Here is an 18,851-nt window from a genome sequence, read left to right as displayed (position 1 = left end):
GAGGTCCAGTTGTGTCCTTCACTAGTTCCTGTTAAGAATGTCCTGCGCAAGCTGGGCCCGTGCCCGAGTATTTATACTCTCCCTGGACAGCGCCACCCGCAGGCTGCTCAGTATTATTTCATGAGTCTTTCTTTCATGAATGACTGATTCATGTCAAGGGTGTTATTGGGATTTCAGCTGTGGCTCGGTGTTTGCACCCTTGCCTCTCAGTCAGAAAGGTTCAAGTCCCGCTCCAGAGACTTTAGCACTTGGCACTCCCAGTGCAGTACTGAGGGAGTGCTGCCCTGTCGCAGGTGCCATCTTTCAGATGAGACAGTAAACCGAGGCCCCGTCTGCTCTCTCAGGTGGATGTAAAAATCCCAGGGTACTATTTCGAAGAAGAGCAGGGGAGTTCTCCTTGGTATCCCTCAACCAACATCAGTGACAAACAGATGATCAAATTGCTGTTTGTGGGAGCTTGCTGCCGTGTTTCCGACACTACAACAGTGACTAAATTTCTAAATTGGTTGTAAAATGTTTTGGGACATCCTGACGTTGTGAAAGGCGCTATATAAAGGCAAGTTCTCTTTCTTTATGTAGGATTCAGTGGCAAGGCCAGCATTTATTGCCCACCCCCTAATTGCCCTTGAGAAGGTGGTGGTGAGCTGCCTTCTTGAACCGCTGCAGTCCGTGTGGTGAAGGTGCTCCCACAGTGCTGTTAGGGAGGGAGTTCCAGGATTCTGACCCAGTGACGATGAAGGAAAGGCCGGTATATGTCCAAGTGGGGACGGTGAGGGACTTGCAGGAGGAGCGTGTAGATGGTGGTGTTCCCACGCACCTGCTGCCCTTGTCCTGCCAAGCGGTGGAGGAGCTGTTGATGGGACATCAAAACCAAGCCCAATCAATTCTCTTGTCATCCACACATGTCCAGCAAGTGGGGAGGGGGTTTGTCTCTGGATTGTGATCAGAAACAGAAAGCCTGGTTGACTTTTTCCAACCCCAGCTTAGAGCCACTGAGACCAACCATAGTCTGGTCAGGTGACCCATTTTACCAACTGAAGATGAAATCTGGGGACCTTTGTGTGGCTTATATAAGAACATAAGAATTAGCAGCAGGATTAGGCCATTTGGCCCCTCGAGCCTGCTCCGCCATTCAATAAGATCATGGCTGATCATCGAGCTCAACTGCACTTCCCCGCCCGATCTCCATATCCCTTGATTCCCCATGAGTCCAAAAATCTATTGATCTCGGTCTTGAATATACTCAAAGACTCAACCTCCACAGCCCTCTGGGGTAGAGAATTCCAAAGATTCTCCACCCTCTGAGTGAAGAAATTTCTCCTCATCTCAGTCCTAAATGGCCGACCCCTTATCCTGAGACTGTGCCCCCTCGTACTAGACTCTCCAGCCAGGGGGGAACAACCTCTCAGCATCTACCCTGTCAATCCCCCTCAGAATCTTGTATGTTTCAATGAAATCACCTCTCATTCTTCTAAACTCCAGAGAGTATCGGCCCAATGTACTCAATATGGGATGATGGAAAAAACAAATCTAATGTTTCATGTGGAATGCAACGGGTCAGGATTTGATGAATGTAGGGTTAGATTGATATACAGCGAGAGCTGGACCTGTTTCTGGCTGGGGTGGAGATCCCCTCTTACAGAAGGTAGGTACTGCAGGGAATGCAGGGCCAGAGCGATCTCCTGGACTAGTCTCGATTGCCTCAATGGGTCGGAGAGGAATTTCCCAGAATTTTTTCCCCAAATTGGCCTGGGTTTTTTATCTGATTTTTTTACCTCTCCCAGGAGATCACATGGTTTTGGGTGGGATGCAGAGTATATGTTATGATACACAAGGTATCGCAATTGTATGGGGCAGGCTGGATGGGCCAGAGGGTCTTTACCTGTCAGTCGTTGTTTGTATGTTTTGCTCCACTATGTTCAGGATAGGAAGACATTTCACCAAGATTTTCCCATGTAATATAATTTTCCCTCTCGTCCATCACCTCCTTGAGAAGATTCAGTGAAGGGGCAGAGCCCATGATCAGTGCAGACTGGGTCTAGTAGAAGGAGCAGGTTTCATGGTCAGTGGACTTTTCTGGATATTCTGCATTATGCTTTGAAACCCACTGCCCCCCCTTGCTTCTTTCCCAGCTTCCACGGAGCAACTCGAAGATCAGCAAGATCCCAGCCCAGGTACGAGTGCGAATCTGGTTTGGAATGGCGGCGGATAACAAGGAATTTAACCAGTACACCGAGGGCAAGCTGTCAGTCTTCGCAGAAACTGTGAGTTCCATTGGCCTCCTAGAGTGACCCAGGATAGTAAATGTGTTCTAAAGTAACCCAGGACAGTAAATGTTGTGTTCTAGAGTGACCCAGGATAGTAAATGTGTTCTAAAATAACCCGGGATAGTAAATGCTTCGTTCTAGAATAACCTGGGATAGTAAATGTTGTGTTCTAGAATGACCCGGGATAGTAAATGTTGTGTTCTAGACTGTCCTGGGATAGTAAATGTTGTGTTCTAGAATAACCTGGGATAGTAAATGTTGTGTTCTAGAATAACCGGGGATAGTAAATGTTATGTTCTAGAATGACCCGGGATAGTAAATGTTGTGTTCTAGACTGTCCTGGGATAGTAAATGTTGTGTTCTAGACTGTCCTGGGATAGTAAATGTTGTGTTCTAGAATAACCTGGGATAGTAAATGTTGTGTTCTAGACTGTCCTGGGATAGTAAATGTTGTGTTGTAGACTGTCCTGGGATAGTAAATGTTGTGTTGTAGAATAACCTGGGATAGTAAATGTTGTGTTCTAGAATAACCCGGGATAGTAAATGTTGTGTTCTAGAATGACCCAGGATAGTAAATGTTGTGTTCTAGACTGTCCTGGGATAGTAAATGTTGTGTTCTAGAATAACCTGGGATAGTAAATGTTGTGTTCTAGACTGTCCTGGGATAGTAAACGTTGTGTTCTAGACTGTCCTGGGATAGTAAATGTTGTGTTCTAGACTGTCCTGGGATAGTAAATGCTTCGTTCTAGAATAACCTGGGATAGTAAATGTTGTGCTCTAGAATGACCCAGGATAGTAAATGTTGTGTTCTAGACTGTCCTGGGATAGTAAATGCTTCGTTCTAGAATGACCCGGGATAGTAAATGTTGTGTTCTAGACTGTCCTGGGATAGTAAATGTTGACACACTGACCACCTGCCCAAGTCCCTCTATGTTTGTATCAATGCATTTTTACTGTGATCGGGTCTTCCAACCATGCCTTTGGAGCGAGTTGATGCCATCCCGCTTTGGGTATTTTGGGTTGTATGATCCCTGAAGGGTAGCAGGCTAATGGAGCCATGTTTATCACGCAGTATGAAAATCAAACCAAGTTGGCTCTCGTGGGGAACTGGGGGACGACAGGTCTCACCTACCCCAAGTACACCAACGTTACTGGAAAGATCAAGCTCCCCAAAGATTCCTTTCGACCTTCCCCAGGCTGGGCCTGGGCGGGAGACTGGTTCATCTGTCCCGAGAAAACGTGAGTATATTGCGGGGGGGGGGTGGGGCGGTGAGGTTGAGAGTGTAGCATGATGCATGAGGGGGGATTTGTGCAATTGCCCCTTCCAGTTGACTGGAGAGACAAAGTGGCTCCAATCTGTGTGTTGTAGCCTTCAGTGAACCTCTCGGAAGAAGAAAGAATGGATTGAGGTACGATCCACGTGGCTCATTGCTTCCACACATCCTTTCAGGCATCTGACACACATGAAAACCCAGCGCCGGGTGTCAGTCATGGCTCAGTGGGCAGCACCCTCACCTCTGAGTCAGGAGGTCGTGGGTTCAAGTCCTGCTCCAGGGACTGGAGCTCAAAATCCAGGCTGACGCTCCCAGTGCAGTGCTGAGGGAGCTCCACACTGTCGGAGGGGCGGTACTGAGGGAGCGCCACACTGTCGGAGAGGCGATGCTGAGGGAGCGCCGCACTGTCGGAGGGGCAGTACTGAGGGAGTGCCACACTGTCGGAGGGGCGATGCTGAGGGAGCGCCGCACTGTCAGAGGGGCGAGGCTGAGGGAGTGCTGCACTGTCGGAGGGGCGAGGCTGAGGGAGTGCTGCACTGTCGGAGGGGCGAGGCTGAGGGAGTGCTGCACTGTCGGAGGTGCAGTACTGAGGGTGTGCTGCACTGTCGGAGGGGCGAAGCTGAGGGAGCGCTGCACTGTCAGAGGGGCGATGGTGAGGGAGCGCTGCACTGTCAGAGGGGCGAGGCTGAGGGAGTGCTGCACTGTCGGAGGGGCAGTACTGAGGGACTGCTGCACTGTCGGAGGGGCGATGCTGAGGGAGTGCTGCACTTTTGGAGGTGCAGTACTGAGGGAGCGCCGCACTGTCGGAGGGGCGATGCTGAGGGAGTGCTGCACTTTTGGAGGTGCAGTACTGAGGGAGCGCCGCACTGTCGGAGGGTCAGCACTGAGGGAGCGCCGCACTGTCGGAGGGTCAGCACTGAGGGAGCGCCGCACTGTCGGAGGGGCAGTACTGAGGGAGCGCCGCACTGTCGGAGGGGCAGTACTGAGGGAGCGCCGCACTGTCGGAGGGGCAGTACTGAGGGAGCGCCGCACTGTCGGAGGGGCAGTACTAAGGGAGTGCTGCACTGTCGGAGGGGCAGTACTGAGGGAGCGCCGCACTGTCGGAGGGGCAGTACTGAGGGAGCGCTGCACTGTCGGAGGGGCAGTACTGAGGGAGCGCCGCACTGTCGGAGGGGCAGTACTGAGGGAGCGCCGCACTGTCGGAGGGGCGGTACTGAGGGAGCGCCGCACTGTCGGAGGGGCGGTACTGAGGGAGCGCTGCACTGTCGGAGGGGCGGTACTGAGGGAGCGCCGCACTGTCGGAGGGGCAGTACTGAGGGAGCGCCGCACTGTCGGAGGGGCAGTACTGAGGGAGCGCCGCACTGTCGGAGGGGCAGTACTGAGGGAGTGCTGCACTGTCGGAGGGGCAGTACTGAGGGAGCGCCGCACTGTCAGAGGGGCAGTACTGAGGGAGCGCTGCACTGTCGGAGGGGCAATACTGAGGGAGCGCTGCACTGTCAGAGGGGCAGTACTGAGGGAGCGCTGCACTGTCAGAGGGGCAGTACTGAGTGTAAGAAATAGCCGTTAGATTCAAAGATGGGTTTTAATTCTTAGAACAGAGACTGACAGCATGCGGCCGGGAACAGAGAGCAGAAATGCCAGCAAGGTCGAATATCAAGCATCAAAAGACAAATAGAAGTGATAAGGGAATCGTAAAATGCAAAACGTCACAGGGTGGTGGGATAATAGACAAAAATGGAGCCGAAAAGTCATAAAATGTCCTTAAAGAAACATAACAAAACATTCCTCAGAAAGATAAGAGGGAGGCCTCGTCAGCCATGTAGAAAGGGACGGTGAGGGATGCCTTCCCGCTTCACAATTGGACAATAGGATGGGGGATCAAGTGATTGACACCAGGTGACTACCAGCCCACCGAAATAAATATAAATATAGACGGCCGAGAGAGGAAATCAGGCAGTCGGGGGCGAAGGCTTCCCCGAGGTGGCCTAACACCTTGGTCAAGTTTAGCCTCTGAGGTGGCTGATGGCCTAACACCTCCAGCAGCTTGAGAGATGACCCAACGGAAGTGACCACTGCAGCAGACTGCAGGAATCCACCCAATCCGAGACCACCGTACTGCCTCCCCGTCCGTCCGGCCGTGTCATTCCGATTCGGGAGTCGTAGATCGCTCCTACTGTCACGGGTTGTATGTCTATTATACTCGGCTTAAATCATATGTAATATCTGATTATGCTTTAAAACTGTAGCTCTTTAATAAAAGCCTTACAACTTCTAAAGCCCTGTTGGGTAATCTGTGTGAGCCTGTGATCCTAATCTTACATGAGGGAGCCCTGCACTGTTGGAGAGGCAGTACTGAGGGAGCGCTGCACTGTCGGAGTGGCGATGTTGAGGGAGCCCTGCACTGTCAGAGGGACAGTACTAAGGGAGTGCTGCACTGTCGGAGGGGCAGTACTAAGGGAGTGCTGCACTGTCGGAGGGGCAGTACTGAGGAAGCGCCGCACTGTCGGAGTGGCAGTACTGAGGGAGCGCCGCACTGTCAGAGGGGCAGTACTGAGGGAGCGCCGCACTGTCAGAGGGGCAGTACTGAGGGAGCGCCGCACTGTCAGAGGGGCAGTACTGAGGGAGCGCCGCACTGTCAGAGGGGCAGTACTGAGGGAGCGCCGCACTGTCAGAGGGGCAGTACTGAGGGAGCGCTGCACTGTCAGAGGGGCAGTACTGAGGGAGCACCGCACTGTTGGAGAGGCAGTACTGAGGGAGCGCCAAACTGTCGGTGGGGCAGTACTGAGGGAGCGCCGCACTGTCGGAGGGGCGGTGCTGGGGGAGTGCTGCACTGTCGGAGGTGCAGGCTTTTGGATGAGGCGTTAAACCGAGGCCCCCGCACTGCCCTGTCAGCTGGACATAAGAGATCCCATTTCGAAGAAGAGCAGGGGGTGTTCTCCCCGGTGTCCTGGGCCAATATTTATCCCTGAACCAACATTACTAAAACAGATAGTCACGTTATCACATTGCTGTTTGTGGGAGCTTGCTGTGCGCAAATTGGCTGCCACATTTGCTGCATTGTAACAGTGACTATGGTTCAGAAGTACTTCATCAGCTGCAAAGCACTTTGGGATGTCCTGTGGCCATGAAAGGCGCGATAGAAATGGGAATTATTTCTTTCTTGCATGTCACTCCGGGACAAACTCCGCCCACCCCCACCCCTACTCCCCCAAGGATGGATGACTCAGTTTGAATTTACCAACATCGACTGTCTCATCCCAGATTAATTCTGACTCCTGAGATCCTGTTGCCCTCTCCCCAAGGGAAATAGTCAGGAGCTGGTCACTAGTGAATGGAGAAATGGCGAGCTCCAGCGAGGAGCCGCGACATGACCTGTATCACCTGGGTATGGCGGTGTCATGGTTATGTTACTGGACTAGTAACCTGGGTTTATTAATGCCGCGTTTGATGCGGTGGTCAGCTTCCCCTGGTGAGAGGGCCATCGTGCGCACCCCAGCCTTTGGCCTTGGCTAACTGGTTGAAAGAGGCGCAGTGCCGCCCTGCCCTTTAATGGATTGCTGCCGTTCTCGCCCGCAGCTTGCTCTACGGCATTGATGCTGGTCACATGACCTTCGTTGAGGAGGTGTTCGAGAATCAGCCCCGGTTGCCAGGGGGACAGTGGATTCAAATGACTGACGCCTACTCTGATATCGTAAGTACCTTCATAGAATCGCAGAATGATGCAGCACAGAAGGAGGTCACTCCGCCCATTGTGCCTGTGAACGAGCTCTCCAATTAGTCCCACTCCCCCCTGCTCTTTCCCCAGAGCCCTGCAAATATTCCCCCTTCAATTATTTATCCAATTCCCGTTTGAAAGTTCCTATTGAATCTGCTTCAACCGCACTTTCAGGCAGCGCATTCCAGATCATCATAACTCGCTGCGTAAAAAGATATTCTCCTCATCTCCCCCTCTGGTTCTTTTGCCAATTACCTTAAATCTGTGTCCTCTGGTTACCGACCCTCCTGTCACTGGAAACGGCTTCTCCCTATTTACTCTATCAAAACCTCACAAAATGTTGAACACCTCTATCAAAGCTCCCCTTACCCGTCTCTGCTCTAAGGAGAACAATTCCAGCTTCTCGAGTCTCCCCGGATGGTCCTACCTCCTGTGTGTGCCAACAGAGTTCTACCTTCAATGAGAATCATGGAATGTTACAGCACAGAAGGAGGCCATTCGGCCCATCGAGTCCGCGCCGGCTCTGTCGAAGAGCTATCCAGTTAGTCCCACTCCCCGCTCTTTCCCCATATCCCTACAATTTTATCTCCTTCAAGAATTTATCCAATTCCCTTTTGAAAGTTATTATTGAATCTGCTTCCACCGCCCTTTCAGGCAGCGCATTCCAGATCACAACAACTCACTGTGTAAAATAATGTTCCCTCATGTCGCCTCTGGTTCTTTGCTAATCACCTTCAATCTGTCTCCTCTGGTTATCGACCCTTCAGTCATTGTGTGGTGTATGTGCCTTTAAGAGCCCCAGGTGTGCGTAATGCCGGTAATTGCCACTTGGGCTATATAAGCCTGTGTATTGTGTATATCCTTTAGAACCCCGCCCCCAGACTTGCTTAGTAAATACCTATGAACCAACTCTTGTCTTCAGTGTCTTTATCTACACACGGACACTACAGTGGCGACGAAGTGGAAACGGACTTACCTGCAATTCGGCAGCACCTCAAGGACATCGATTCCTCCAGCATCCAGAAGACTCAAGGAAGTAATAGAAACTGTGGTTTCACCAGCTGGCCAAGCTGGTGGCAGGTACTGCGCTAATCCTTCCTGGGCGTCAGGCTGGAGCTCCAGCGGCGGGCTCTACAGCTGAGACAGGCAGCGAAATCGGAGGCAAGCAATAACGGACTGGGAGGGTGCACTCGGGAGACGGCTGGCGCGGCAAGCAGGTCAGCGTTTAGACCTCCATCGGGAACGAGTCTCCAACAGTAAATAAACGGAAACCACAGTAAAACAGCGTTGTTATCGGTAGCAGCGGCGGGAAAGCGCAGGAAGCGCCATATCGTTGCTACAGAGAGAAAAAAAAAGCGCGGGAAGCGCCATATCTTTTTTGAAATGCCTAAGTCTGGCAATATTGATGCTTTTGATAACGAAACAGAGCCTAACTTTGGCAATATTGATGTTTTTGATAACAAGATAGAGGATTGGACCACATATGTAGAAAGAGTGGAGGTGTTTTGCACCGCAAATGGAATAGAAGATGAAAAAAAAGCTTCAGTGCTTCTGGATCTAATGGGCGCAGAAACATACCAGCTGTTACGCAACTTAATCACTCCAGCCGAACCGATGGACAAGAATTTTGAGGAGATTGTTGAGACCCTACACTGCCAATTCGAGGCAGGACTGGCAGATTCTCTGCAAGACAAATTCATCTGCGATCGCCTAAGTGTAGAAACACAAAAAAAGGTATCTTCTGGAAAAGATTTAACACTGGACAAGGCTTTCAGTGCAATAGGAGCGGCAAAGATACAGCAAAGGCCACAGGACTTCGGCACCCATGAAATGACACGGGGTTTCGAGAGATGTTATCGCTGCGGCAGATCCAACCATGACCAGAGGGATTGCTGGTTCAAAGAAAAAGCATGCAGGCGATGCGGAAAGATGGGACACATTCCACGTGTATGCCGATCTGAAAATAAAAAATCCACTAACGGGAAAAGAATCAATAAGGAAAAGCACAGAAAGGTACAAATGATGACGGACAGTAGCTCCAAAGACCAGAAGAGCGATAGCGACTCCGGGAACAAGAGACTAAGCTCTCTCAAATTACATAATGTAATTGCCAATGAAGATTACCAGACCATTTGGGTTACCCTCATAATAGCAGGGTCCCCAGTTAAAATGGAGCTAGATACAGGATTAGCTCTAACCGTAATAAATCGACAAGATTACGAGAGGCTATTTTTGCATATACCTCTAAAAGACACATCCATTATCTTAAAAACATATACGGGGCAGAAAGTATACCCCAAAGGAAAAATAAAGGTGCCTGTGGTATACAACGGCAAAGAAATACAAAAGTTGTATTTATACATTCTACAAGATGGTGGTCCACCGTTGTTGGGACGTGAATGGATAAGGAAGATACGTTTAGACTGGCACTCCATTCAGGCACTGACGGTGACCAGTAAGGAAAAAAACAATGATGACATCATACCTGAACGATTAAAAGACATCTTGGCCAACGCCAAAGAAGTGTTTCAAGAGAAACTAGGAACCTTGAAAGGCATCACCGCCTCAATAAAAGTGGAAGATGCAGCAATTCCAAAATTTTTTAAGGCAAGACCAGTGCCATACATAGAAACATAGAAACATAGAGATAGGAACAGGAGTAGGCCATTCGGCCCTTCGAGCCTGCTCCGCCATTCAATGAGATCATGGCTGATCTTCGTCTGAGATCTTAGCTGATCTTACCAGTTCAATACCCCGTCCCCGCCTTTTCTCCGTAACCCTTAATCCCCTTAGCCTTCAGAAATATATCCAATTCTCTCTTGAAAATATTTATTGAATTAGCCTTCACAGCCCTCTGTGGCAGGGAATTCCACAGGCTCACCACTCTTTGAGTGAAGAAATTCTTCCTCATCTCTGTTTTAAATGATTTGCCCGCTATTTTTAGACTGTGGCCCCTGGTTCTGTGCTCCCCTGCCATTGGAAACATTCTCTCTGAATTCAGCCTGTCCAGGCCTGCCATAATTTTATATGTTTCGATGAGATCCCCTCTCAATCTTCTAAACTCCAGTGAGTACAAGCCCAAACTATTCAATCTCTCCTCGTAGGTCATTCCTGCCATTCCAGGTATCAGCCTGGTGAATCGCCGCTGCACTCTTTCCATGGCAAGAACATCCTTCCGCAGATGGGGCGACCAAAACTGTACACAATACTCCAGATGCGGTCTCACCAGCACCTTGTACAGCTGTAGTAAGGTATCCCTATTCCTATACTCGAACCCCCTTGATATGAAGGCCAACATACCATTTGCCTTCTTAATCGCCTGTTGCACCTGCATGCTCTCCTTCAGTGACTGGTGCACAAGAACACCCAGGTCCCTCTGCACTTCCCCATCTCCCAATCTATTGCCATTTAGATAATAATCTACCCTCCATACGCAATACGTCCGGCAGTCGAGGCAGAACTGGAGAATTTGGAAAAGGCAGGCGTATTATCCAAAATAGATTGGAGCGAATGGGCAACACCCATTGTTCCAGTCATGAAAAAAACATTGAAAAATAACTCTGAGGAACAGAGAAAAATTCGCATCTGTGGGGACTTTAAGGTGACTGTAAACCCGGTCCTTCACACGGTACAGTATCCTCTTCCGAGGATAGAAGATATTTTCGCCTCACTATCCGGAGGAAAACGTTTCACAAAAATTGACTTGGCACAGGCATATCTACAGATGGAGGTTGAGGAGACCTCTAAAAAGTATCTCACAATAAACACACACAAAGGCCTGTACCAGTACAATCGACTGGTTTTTGGAGTAGCATCAGCTCCAGCTATCTGGCAAAGAGCTATGGAGCAAGTCCTGCAAGGGATTCCGGGGACTCAGTGTTACCTAGACGACATCCTTATAACAGGAGAAAACGACAACGAGCACCTTGCCAATTTGGAGCAGGTGCTCACTAGGCTGAAAGAACGGGGCCTACGAGCAAATCGCCCCAAGTGCGAATTTTTCCAAAATCAGATATCATATTGTGGCCACATAATTAATAAGGAAGGGTTGCATAAGTCACCTGAAAAAATTGAAGCAGTTATAAAAGCCCCAGCACCTGAAAATGTTTCACAATTGAGGTCATTCCTGGGATTAATAAATTACTATCATAAATTTTTACCGAACTTATCAACTATTCTACACCCTCTTAATGATCTTCTACACACAGGAGTGATTTGGAAATGGAACGAAGACTGTAAACGTGCCTTCCATAAATGTAAAGACTTAATCACATCCGAGAAAGTTTTGGCTCATTACAACCCATCACTACCAATCAGACTGGCGTGCGATGCATCCCCTTACGGCATAGGAGCGGTATTGTCCCATAGATTCCCTGATGGCTCGGAACGGCCGATAGCTTTTGCGTCACGCTCATTGAACTCAGCTGAGCGTAACTATGCCCAGATAGACAGGGAAGCACTCAGCCTGGTATGGGGAGTGAAGAAATTCAACCATTACCTACACGGACAAAAATTTACCTTGCTGACTGACCATCAACCCCTCATCTCCATATTCAACCCTAAGAAAGGTGTCCCCATTATGACGGCACAAAGACTACAGAGGTGGTCCCTTTTTCTAGGGGCACACCAATACAACATTGAATACAAAGGGTCAAAACAGCATGGGAATGCTGACGGTTTATCGCGCCTGCCGTTGCCAATGATAGAAGAGGCACCTACAGTAGACCCAGTAGAGATATTCCGCTCTACCACAGTGGAATGTCTACCGGTGACAAATTCTGCCATTGAAGGGAGACAAGAAATGACCCTACTCTCTCACGGGTCTACGATTTAACAGTGAAGGGATGGCCAGCACATGGCGAACCACTGTTGCCAGCATTCTCGCAAAGAAGAGAACAGCTGTCAGTGTGCCGAGGAACCTTGATGTGTGGATCCAGAGTGGTGATTCCACCCAAACTCCAGGATAAAGTGCTAAAGGAGCTTCACGAGGGGCATCTGGGTGGAGTGAAAATGAAGAACCTAGCTAGGGCGTTTGTATGGTGGCCAGGTATCGATGGAGACATCGAAGACATGACCAAGAGCTGCCTAGGATGCCAGAAGGTCCAAAATGCTCCGCCACAGGCCCCTCTACATCCATGGGAGTGGCCCTCATCTCCCTGGCAAAGGATGCACATCGACTTTGCTGGTCCATTTATGGACTCAATGTTCTTAATCGCAGTTGATGCACACTCCAAGTGGCCGGAGGTAATAAAGATGTCCTCCACCACCACGGAAAAAACCATCACAGTATTAAGGACCATATTTGCCAGGAATGGGCTGCCGGAACAGATATGTTCTGATAATGGACCGTAATTCGTGTCCGAAGAATTCAGAAAGTTCTTAAAGAACAATGGGGTAAAGCACTACACGTCCGCCCCATACCATCCCGCCACCAATGGATTGGCTGAAAGGTTTGTCCAGACCTTTAAGAAGGCCATAAAGGCCATGGGTAATGAAGGCATAAAACTTCAGCACAAGGTGGATAACTTCTTATTTGCATATAGGAATGCAACACATATGGTTACAAACCAAACTCCCGCCATGATGTTCTGCAATAGAAACCTAAGATGCCGGCTGGATTTGGTCAAGCCCAACATCCGAAGGGACGTGGAGAACCGGCAGTTTCAGGGCATGAATGAAAGGCCAACTAGGGCCTTCCAGATAGGCCAACCGGTTTTGGCCCGGGACTACCGTACCGAGAAATGGCAGCCTGGAACTATCTGCACACGACTAGGACCACTGATGTATACCGTGGACATCGGAGACAGCATAATAAGGCGCCATGCTGACCAAATCATCAAGTCATCCGAAAAGGGACAACCTACACCACCACGCTATACATCTAACGATGAAGTAGAGATACCCATATCTACCTCCGATCCGGTGATACTGGAACCCGATGAACCCGACACTGGCCTTCAAGCCGAATCAGCCTTGCCAGAAGAACCTACTACACCACCAGAAACTACTACACCCCCGAGGCGTTATCCGGACCGAGTCAGGAAGCCTCCTGAGAGACTAACTTATAATTAATTAATACAGCAATGTATATTATTTTGCATATAACATGTAATTAAGAATTACTTAAAATATGATGTACTAGTTAGCTAGAAGGGGAGGAATTGTGGTGTATGTGCCTTTAAGAGCCCCAGGTGTGCGTAATGCCGGTAATTGCCACTTGGGCTATATAAGCCTGTGTATTGTGTATATCCTTTAGAACCCCGCCCCCAGACTTGCTTAGTAAATACCTATGAACCAACTCCTGTCTTCAGTGTCTTTATCTGCACACGGACACTACACATTGGAAACAGTTTTTCTTTAACACCTCGATCAAATCTCCTCTTAACCTTCTCTGCTCGAAGGAGAACAACCTCAGCTTCCCCAGTCTGTCCACGTAACTGAAGACCCTCATCCCTGGAACCATTCTAATAAATCTCCTCTGCACCCCCTCTCCAAAATCTTCATGTCCTTCCTAAAGTGTGGTGCCTAGAATTGGACACAATACTCCAGTGGTTTAGCTTAACTTCCTGGCTTTTATTCGTTATGCCTCGATTTATAAAGCCCAGGATTCCATGTGCTTTGTTAATTGCTTTGTTAACCTGTCCTGCCACCTTCACAGATTTGTGCACAAACACCCCCAGGTCTCTCTGTTCTTGCACCCGCTTTAGAATTGTACCATTTAGCTTGAATTGTCTCTCCTCATTCTTCCTACCAAGATGTATCGGCTCGCACTTTTCTGCGTTGAATTTCATCTGCCAGGTGTCCGCCCATTCCACCAGCCTGCCTATAGAAACATAGAAACATAGAAGATAGGAGCAGGAGTAGGCCATTCGGCCCTTCGAGCCTGCTCCGCCATTCAATGAGATCATGGCTGATCATCCAAATTCAGTACCCTGTCCCTGCCTTCTCCCCATATCCCTTGATCCCATTAGCCTCAAGAAATATATCCAACTCTTTCTTGAATATATTTAATGAACTGGCCTCCACCGCCCTCTGTGGCAGAGAATTCCACAGGTTCACCACTCTCTGGGTGAATAAATTCCTCCTCATTTCAGTCCTAAATGGCTTACCCTTTATCCTTAGACTATGACCCCTGGTTCTGGACTCCCCGGCCATCAGAAACATCCTTTCTGCATCTAGTCTGTCCAGACCTGACAGAATTTTATAGGTTTCGATGAGATCCCGTCTCAATCTTCTAAACTCCAATGAGTATAAGCCCAATTGACACAATCTCTCCTCGTACGTCATTCCTGCCATCCCAGGTATCAGCCTGGTGAATCTTCACTGCACTCCCTCCATGGCAAGAATGTCCTTCCTCAGGTAAGGTGACCAGAACTGCACACAATACTCAAGGTGCGGTCTCACCAAGGCCCTGTACAACTGCGGCAAGACATCCTTGTTCTTGTACTCGAACCCTCTTGCTACGAAGGCCAACATACCATTTGCCTTCTTAACCGCCTGCTGCACCTGCATGCTTACCTTCAGCGACTGGTGCACAAGAACACCCAGGTCTCTTTGCACTTCCCCTTCTCCCAATCTATTACCATTCAAATAATAATCTGCCTTCCTGTTTTTGCCACCAAAGTTGATAACCTCACATTTATCCACATTATAGTGCATTTGCCATGTTTCTGCCCAATCACCCAACCTGTCCAAATCGTACTGGAGTTTCATGACATCCTCCTCACAGCATACCCTCCCACCCAGCTTTGTGTCGTCTGCAAATTTTGAGATATTACATCCAATTCCCTCGTCCAGATCATTAATATATATTGTGAACAGCTGGGGTCCTAGGACCGATCCTTGCGGTACCCCACTAGTCACTGCCTGCCACTCGGAAAACGACCCGTTTATTCCAACTCTTTGCTTTCTGTCCGCCAACCAGTTCTCTATCCACGTCAATACCTTGCCCCCAATCCCATGTGCCTTAATTTTGCCCGCTAACCTCTTATGCGGGACCTTATCGAAAGCCTTCTGAAAGTCCAAATACACCACATCCACTGGTTCTCCCTCATCTATTTTACCAGTTACATCCTCAAAAAATTCCAGTAGATTAGTCAAGCATGATTTACCTTTTGTAAATCCATGTTGACTTTGTCCGATCCTGTCACTGCTTTCCAAGTGCTCTGCTATTACATCTTTTATAATGGACTCTAGCATTTTCCCCACTACCGATGTCAGGCTTACCGGTCTATAATTCCCCGCTTTTTCTCTGCCACCTTTTTTGAATAGTGGGGTAACATTAGCTACCCTCCAATTCATGGGTACTGTTCCAGAGTCTATCGAGTTCTGGAAGATGACCAGCAATGCATCTACTATTTCTAGGGCCACTTAAGTACCCTGGGATGTAGATTACCAGGCCCTGGGGATTTATCGGCCTTCAGTCCCATTAATTTTCCTAACACCATTTCCCTACAAATACTGATTTCTTTCAGTTCCACCCTTTCATCAGACCCTATGTTCCGCAGTATTTCTGGGAGGTTATTTGTGTCCTCCTTTGTGAAGACAGAACCAAAATATGTACTTAGTTGGTCTGCCATTTCTTTGCTCCCCATTATAAATTCCCCCGATTCTGACTGCAAGGGACCTATGCTTGACTTCACCAATCTTTTTCTCTTTACATATCTATAAAAGCTTTTACAGTCAGTTTTTATGTTCCCTGCAAGCTTACTCTCATATTCTATTTTCCCTTTCTTAATTAATCCCTTTGTCCTCCTTTGTTGAATCCTAAACTGCTCCCAATCCTCAGGATTATTGCTTTTTCTGGCCAATTTGTATGTCCTCTCCTTGGATCTTATGCTATCCCTAATTTCCCTTGTTAGCCACGGTTGAGTCACCTTTTTTGTTTTATTTTTATGCCAAACTGGGATGAACAACTTCTGTAGTTCATCCATTCAGTCTTTGAATGTTTGCCATTGCCTATCCACCATCAGCCCTTTGAGTGCCATTCCCCAATCAATCCTACCCAACTCGCTCCTCAGACCATCGTAGTTTCCTTTATTTAAATTGAGGACCCTAGTTTCTGAGTCAACTACTTCATTCTCCATCTTAATGAAGAATTCGATCATATTATGATCGCTCCGACCCAAGGGGCCTCGTACAACAAGATTGCTAATTAATCCTTTCTTGTTACATAATACCCAGTCTAAGATGGCCTGATCTCTGGTTGGTTCCTCGACATATTGGTCCAGGAAACCATCCCGTAAACACTCCAGGAATTCCTCCTCCACGGTATTGTTACTAATTTGGTTAGCCCAATCTATATGTAGATTAAAGTCACCCATGATGACTGCTGTGCCCTTATAGCATGCTTCTTTAATTTCCCTTTTAATGCCATCCCCAACCTCCGCCTTACTGTTTGGAGGTCTATATACCACTCCCACTAATGTTTTTTTCCCCTTAGTATTTCTCAATTCTACCCATACAGATTTCACCTCATCAGAGCTAATATCCTTCATTACAATTGTGTTAATCCCTTCTTTAACCAGTAATGCTACCCCTCCTCCCTTTCCTTTTTGCCTATCTTTCCTGAATATCGAATACCCCTGGATGTTGAGTTCCCAGTCTTGGCCGTCCTTGAGCCACGTTTCCGTAATCCCAACCAAATCATATTCGTTTACCTCTATGTCCTCTTGGAGTTGGGGCTGGGGTGGAGTGTTACAGCAGAGTACGGCAAATGTTGTGCTTCATCTCACCGGCTGGAGAACACTTAACGCTGAGACTTATCTTTACATGTGAAAATGACGGGCAGGAAGAGACCATCTGGTCCATTAAGCCTACCCCACACAGTCGTGATACCTGAAGCATTAATTGTAAGACAACCCGCCCCCAAAACCCTCCAGCCGCCTCGTAATCCCCTTGGAGAGGCCAAAAAAAACAGATAAAGGGAAAGAAAAGTCATGAAAATTTCTCTCCGAACCCCATAGGCGGCTATATTTATATCGCCACCTATTTAACCTACCTTTTATAAGACGTGACCTCCTGCCTGACCGAGGAACTTTGAAACAGAAAGTGTTGGAGCGCGAACGCCCCTCAATTTTCGGGAGCACCTTGAGATGGAGGGTCCTGAACTGGTTGGGGTTCCTTGGAGCAGAGGTTTGGGGTCAGTGTGAGTGCAGGTAGTAATGGAAATCCTTTCTCTCACAGAACGGAGAGAAGGTGCTGCCCAAGGATGACATTGAGTGCCCGGGGGGCTGGAAATGGGAAGACGTCGAATGGTCCACTGACCTCAACAGAGCTGTTGATGAACAAGGTACGTGTTGGACAGTCAGGAGAGGAGAAGTAATCTTGTGTCTCTCTATTTACCACTGTGGTCCTCTGAATCTTCCTCCTTCATTCCTCTACAATCCCTTCTTGCATCTTCACGGTGTTGAAATCAAGGCTCATTGCACCGTCTCCTACTGCAACCCATTCCTCCCTAGAACCTCAAAACCCCCCTCGGTCTTTCCACTTTCCTCTGCCGTCTGTAAACCAAGCCTGGCGTCACCTGACGGCCACTCTTGGTTTACCTCGAAGGTTGGTGCCAGCGGCGGTTGGAATCCGAGAGGACCGACTGCCCAATTTGATCGTAAACGGGGCCAGACGAATTTCCACCCAGTAGTGTCGTCGTCACAGTATTGTCCACAGTAACAACAACTTGCATTTATATAGTGCCTTTAACAACATTTATATAGCGCCTTTAACGTAGTAAAACGTCCCAAGGCGCTGCACAGTTGATATTAAGGAGATATTAGATCAGGTGACCAAAAGCTTGGTCAAAGAGGTAGGCTTTAAGGAACATCTTAAAGGAGGAGAGAGAGGCGGAGAGGTTTAGGGAGGGAATTCCAGAGCTTTGGACCTCGGCAGCTGAAGGCACGGCCGCCAATGGCGGAGTGCTAAAAATCGGATTCGCAAGAGGCCAGAATTGGAGGAGCGTAGACACCTCAGAGGGTTGTGGGACTGGAGGAGGTTGCAGAGATAGGGAGGGTCGAGGCCATGGAGGGATTTGAAAAGAAGGATGAGAATTTTAAAATCGAGGTGTTGCCGGACCGGAAGCCAATGTAGGTCAGCGAGCAGAGGGGTGATGGGTGAACGGGGCTCGGTGCGAGTTAGGACACGGGGCAGCAGGGTTTGGGATGAGCTCAAGTTTACTGAGGGTCCAATACATTAAAGACGAATTAATAAATATGATAAACACCCCAAGGTTGAATAGACGATCGAAATGCACTGCCGGGGTTCATACCTGAAGAACAGACAAGGTGCCGAAAGGCAGCAGAACCTGTAACCAGGAAAGAGCCAGCTCCATCAGGACACGAGGGGTCCAGAACATTGTAGAGAAATACAATGTCTTGTGAGCATTGTCCTGGCGTCAGTGAGCACGGTGTTCCTGTGTGACAGGCTCGAGGGGCTGAATGGCCCCCTCCTGTTCCTGTGTGACAGGCTCGAGGGGCTGAACAGCCTCCTCCTGTTCCTGTGTGACAGGCTCGAGGGGCTGAACGGCCTCCTCCTGTTCCTGTGTAACAGGCTCGAGGGGCTGAACGGCCTCCTCCTGTTCCTGTGTAACAGGCTCGAGGGGTT

General features: G+C 48.8%; 1 protein-coding gene across 6 annotated transcripts in view; it reads left to right on the top strand.

Moving 5' to 3' along the window:
* dysf (dysferlin, limb girdle muscular dystrophy 2B (autosomal recessive)) overlaps nt 1-18,851 on the top strand; it is a 456,546-nt gene that overhangs the window by 250,749 nt on the left and 186,946 nt on the right. For all 6 annotated transcript variants that reach the window (XM_085975973.1, XM_085975981.1, XM_085976004.1 and 3 more), the window contains 4 exons: nt 2,133-2,264; nt 3,340-3,506; nt 7,118-7,232; nt 17,442-17,547. In XM_085975973.1, the coding sequence (XP_085832099.1) occupies nt 2,133-2,264; nt 3,340-3,506; nt 7,118-7,232; nt 17,442-17,547 (520 nt within the window). The remainder of the gene's footprint in view (nt 1-2,132; nt 2,265-3,339; nt 3,507-7,117; nt 7,233-17,441; nt 17,548-18,851) is intronic.

The sequence above is a fragment of the Somniosus microcephalus genome, chromosome 2 (assembly GCF_052327205.1).
Source record: "Somniosus microcephalus isolate GS21.2 chromosome 2, FLI_Smic_1.0, whole genome shotgun sequence".
Lineage (NCBI taxonomy): Eukaryota > Metazoa > Chordata > Chondrichthyes > Squaliformes > Somniosidae > Somniosus > Somniosus microcephalus.
Note: the sequence above shows the minus strand (reverse complement) of the source record. Positions and strands in the feature narration are given on the sequence as shown.